This window comes from Oncorhynchus mykiss, chromosome 16 (assembly GCF_057628025.1).
Source record: "Oncorhynchus mykiss isolate SJ-2025 chromosome 16, ASM5762802v1, whole genome shotgun sequence".
NCBI classification, from domain to species: domain Eukaryota; kingdom Metazoa; phylum Chordata; class Actinopteri; order Salmoniformes; family Salmonidae; genus Oncorhynchus; species Oncorhynchus mykiss.
Genome location: NC_143037.1, coordinates 67,525,001 through 67,530,000, shown reverse-complemented (window position 1 = coordinate 67,530,000; position 5,000 = coordinate 67,525,001). Strand labels below are relative to the sequence as shown.

The 5,000-nt window shown below is 43.0% G+C and overlaps 1 protein-coding gene across 1 annotated transcript in view; it reads right to left on the bottom strand.

The window, feature by feature from the left end:
- The window catches only part of cacna2d3a (calcium voltage-gated channel auxiliary subunit alpha2delta 3a), a 324,461-nt gene that overhangs the window by 242,526 nt on the left and 76,935 nt on the right, over positions 1 to 5,000 (bottom strand). The window contains exon 4 of the mRNA XM_036947559.2: positions 3,984 to 4,043. Within this exon, the coding sequence (XP_036803454.1) occupies positions 3,984 to 4,043 (60 nt within the window). The remainder of the gene's footprint in view (positions 1 to 3,983; positions 4,044 to 5,000) is intronic.

Below are 5,000 nucleotides of genomic sequence, written 5' to 3'. Positions count from 1 at the left end.
GGGGGTGGGGGGAAAGACCACAGGGGAGTAGCAGAATGACCATTGAGGGAGTGGGGGGAATGACCACAGGGGAGTAGCAGAATGACCATTGAGGGAGTGGGGGGAATGACCACAGGGGAACAGCAGAATGACCATTGAGGGAGTGGGGGGAATGACCACAGGGGAACAGCAGAATGACCATTGAGGGAGTGGGGGGAATGACCACAGGGGGAGCAGCAGAATGACCACAGGGGGAGCAGCAGAATGACCATTGAGGGGGTGGGGGGAATGACCACAGGGGAACAGCAGAATGACCATTGAGGGAGTGGGGGGAATGACCACAGGGGGAGCAGCAGAATGACCACAGGGGGAACAGCAGAATGACCATTGAGGGGTAGGGGGGAATGACCACAGGGGGAGCAGCAGAATGACCATTGAGTGAAATAAAAACAAAAAAGTAATAATATACATATTAACAACTGCAACAGGGAGGAATGTCGTTGGGGTGGGGGCAGAGTAAAAACTGTTAGGGGGTGGAATGTCCATGGGGGAGTAGCAGGTAAGGTCAGTGAGAGTTAAAGGTGTGTGGGAATGTCCATAGAGAGAGTAGAAGGGGGGGGGGGGGGCAGCAGGATAAAGAATGTCCATGGGGGAGTAGCAAGTCAGTTGTTTTTTTTTACTGTTTCCAACGCGTACTGCGAGAGGGAGAGCCATACTATCAAACCTATAGCCCTGTCAATAAACTGAAACAACAGTCCTCACTTTACTGAGCTCATCTCTGCCAAATAATTACACCCATAAACTACTGCTGCTGCCCTCGACACTAACAGCCTGAGACCCATCACACTCACTGATACAGACACTGAGAGGACTAACCAAACATTACTGATACAGACACTGAGAGGACTAACCAAACATTACTGATACGGACACTGAGAGGACTAACCAAACATTACTGATACGGACACTGAGAGAACTAACTAAACATTACTGATACAGACACTGAGAGGACTAACCAAACATTACTGATACGGACACTGAGAGTACTAACCAAACATTAATGACAGACACTGAGAGGACTAACCAAACATTACTGATACAGACACTGAGAGGACTAACCAAACATTACTGATACAGACACTGAGAGGACTAACCAAACATTACTGATACAGACACTGAGAGGACTAACCAAACATTACTGATACAGACACTGAGAGGACTAACCAAACATTACTGATACAGACACTGAGAGGACTAACCAAACATTAATGATACAGACACTGAGAGGACTAACCAAACATTACTGATACAGACACTGAGAGGACTAACCAAACATTACTGATACAGACACTGAGAGGACTAACCAAACATTACTGATACAGACACTGAGAGGACTAACCAAACATTACTGATACAGACACTGAGAGGACTAACCAAACATTAATGATACAGACACTGAGAGGACTAACCAAACATTACTGATACAGACACTGAGAGGACTAACCAAACATTACTGATACAGACACTGAGAGGACTAACCAAACATTACTGATACAGACACTGAGAGGACTAACCAAACATTACTGATACAGACACTGAGAGGACTAACCAAACATTACTGATACAGACACTGAGAGGACTAACCAAACATTACTGATACAGACACTGAGAGGACTAACCAAACATTACTGATACAGACACTGAGAGGACTAACCAAACATTACTGATACATACACTGAGAGGACTAACCAAACATTACTGATACAGACACGGAGAGGACTAACCAAACATTACTGATACAGACACTGAGAGGACTAACCAAACATTACTGATACAGACACTGAGAGGACTAACCAAACATTACTGATACAGACACTGAGAGGACTATCCAAACACATTAATGAAATAATCTGGTGGACAACATCAACAAAGCCCTTAAATGCCTAATTGTTTTGCTTCTGTAAAATGAAGGGGGACCTGCTGACACAGGTAAGAGGGGAGCAATGCCTGGGTCAGTGTTAAAAGACTGGTCAATATTAAGAGACCAGGGTCAGTGTTAAGAGACCAGGGTCCGTGTTGAGAGACCAGGGTCAGTGTTAAGAGACCAGGGTCAGTGTTAAGAGACCAGGGTCAGTGTTAAGAGACCAGGGTCAGTGTTAAAACATCAGGGTCAGTGTTGAGACCAGGGTCAGTGTTAAAAGACCAGGGTCAGTGTTAAGAGACCAGGGTCAGTGTTAAGAGACCAGGGTCAGTGTTAAGAGACCAGGGTCAGTGTTAAGAGACCAGGATCAGTGTTAAGAGACCAGGGTCAGTGTTAAGAGACCAGGGTCAGTGTTAAGAGACCAGGGTCAGTGTTAAGAGACCAGGGTCAGTGTTAAGAGACCAGGGTCAGTGTTAAGAGACCAGGGTCAGTGTTAAGAGACCAGGGTCAGTGTTAAGAGACCAGGGTCAGTGTTAAGAGACCAGGATCAGTGTAGATTTCAATATAGGAGATGAATTGAAGAGTTGAATTCCTAAACACTACAGTGCAGTATATATCCATTTTCAGAAATATTGGTGAATTAGCTTTTATTGTTTAAAGAAATTCTGTAAGATATTGGTGTTTTTTCACAATCATGGCTTGGGGATGTTCTATAACATTTGTTTAAAATCAATCACTTTTGTTTTTGCAAAATGCTATATATTGGCCTCCCTCTCAGGGAAATAAGTAGTACTGTTAGGTTTTACAGTTAAATGTAACAAATAAGTACATGTTTAATAAAGAACTGTACAAACAACACATTTAAACACATTTTTGTAGTAATAATTGAATACAGTGATATGAGATCTGTATGTAAATCATTGTATCTTTTAGCAGATGCTCTTATCTAAAGTGACTTACAGTAAGTGCATTAAAATAGCGAGGTGAATTAACCACATATCACAGTCAAATATACAGGATACGAACATTCCATTCCTGCTAAACAATGAATATATAGCGTTTTACAAAATGAAAACATTTCCATACATAACTATAATCTATGATTTAAAAAATCTGAGAACAATAATATTGTACACACATGAAGGCACCAATAAGCAATCATTTCTGATTAAAAAACACAAATGTGAAAAATTTGGGCATATTGCGTGAAAAAATCCCCCCAAAAACTGAAAACTATTTGTAATCCTTCAATTGGAAATTCAATTCACCTCGCCCTTCAATCCAATCCCCTCGACACACACACACACACACACACACAAGCACACACTCGTACACTTGCACACATGCTAAAGTTGCTCTCTCTCTGCTAAAGCCGCTCAAATGGATTTGAAGCATAACTGAGGTAGAGAAAAAGCTGTGTTGGACTGAGTATGCAGATATGTCTGAGTCTATTTCTGCATGCTCTTGTCTCTGTGTGTGTGTGTGTTTGTGTGTGTGTGTGTGTGTGTGTGTGTGTGTGTGTGTGTGTGTGTGTGTGTGTGTGTGTGTGTGTGTGTGTGTGTGTGTGTGTGTGTGTGTATGTGTGTGTGTGTGTGTGTGTGTGTGTGTGTGTGTGTGTGTGTGTGTGTGTGTGCATTATATCTACGAGAGGTTTAATTTGAAAGTGGCAAGACACATGGCCAGATTATGGGTCTTTCTGGGCTTGCACCCTGAGGTGTATTTTTAGAAGGGAAAAGAGGGTTAGCCAGTGAAGTGAAACGGACATGAATGAAATTGCTAATGCTTTTCCCTCTCTTCCTGCCCTTCCTGCATTTAAACTAAGCTATCTAGCTGTGGCTATGTGGTGCCTGTCATCTTCTGGGCCATTTAGTTTGTGGATCTTCGAAACACTCTCCTATATGATAACTATTTATGTGGTCCAACACTATTTCAATCACATACAGTAGAACACAATTCCTCTGGTCGTCATATTCATGTTAATAACATGTTGAACCGTAGATCACCTGTGCAGCACAGGACCGTGTTAGCCCACGAAGCTAAAGCACTTGCTCTGGGAGCTAGCATATATTCTACTGTCACATACCTGTAGGTCTGGGTCATCTTCATGTTGCAGGTGTGCCTCCTCTGCTGCCTCCACCAGACGCTGTAGGGAGAGATATATATATATATATATGAGAGAGAGAGAGAGAGAGAGAGAGAGAGAGAGACAGAGAGAGACAGAGAGGGCGAGAGAAAAAGAGAGAGCGAGAGAGACAGAGAGCGAGAGCGAGAGAGAGAGAGAGAGCGAGAGACAGAGAGCGAGAGCGAGAGAGACAGAGAGAGAGAGAGACAGAGAGTGAGAGCGAGAGAGAGACAGAGAAAGAGAGAGCGAGAGAGAGAGAGAGATAGATAGAGTTATAGTAGTTTACATCAATCCTTTACTACAATTAATATTAGCAGCAAAACACCACACTACTGTTCATAAGGATCATATAAATTAAGTGAATCTGTTGCCTACTGCTTATAACAACATCTGTCACCATGGTAACACACTTGATAACACACAATGATAACACACACACACACACACACACACACACACACACACTTGGCCACTATGTAGATTGAAGCTATTTCATTCAGCAACAGAAGTAATGACACCCTAAGGGCTTCTGGATGCTCCAAACAAAAAACTCCATCACAGCCACACACGCACACACACACACACTGACTCCATCCCCACCACCTCGCTGGCATGCAGTCTGCTGCGTACGCCTACAGGGCATTGTGGGTATCTGATTCTAGCCGTCTTAATTTGTCTCTTTTCCGAAGAGTGGGTACTCTGCTTGCTTCTACGTGCATGTATGCTTGTGTTCGCCTGTGTGTTTGCATATTAGTGTGTGTGTGTGTTTGTTCCTCTACTCTCCCCAGAGTGGGGTTATCAGTGAAACCCCCAACACAACCTGGTCTCAGAGCATTTTGTATTATTCTGTATGTAAAGCCTAGACATTTAGTATGCTATGTTACATCTCACATAGTATGTATTCATTTCTGGATGTCCACCACCCATTTCGTATAATATGATACAAATTACAATTCGTATGATATGTTACGAATTTGC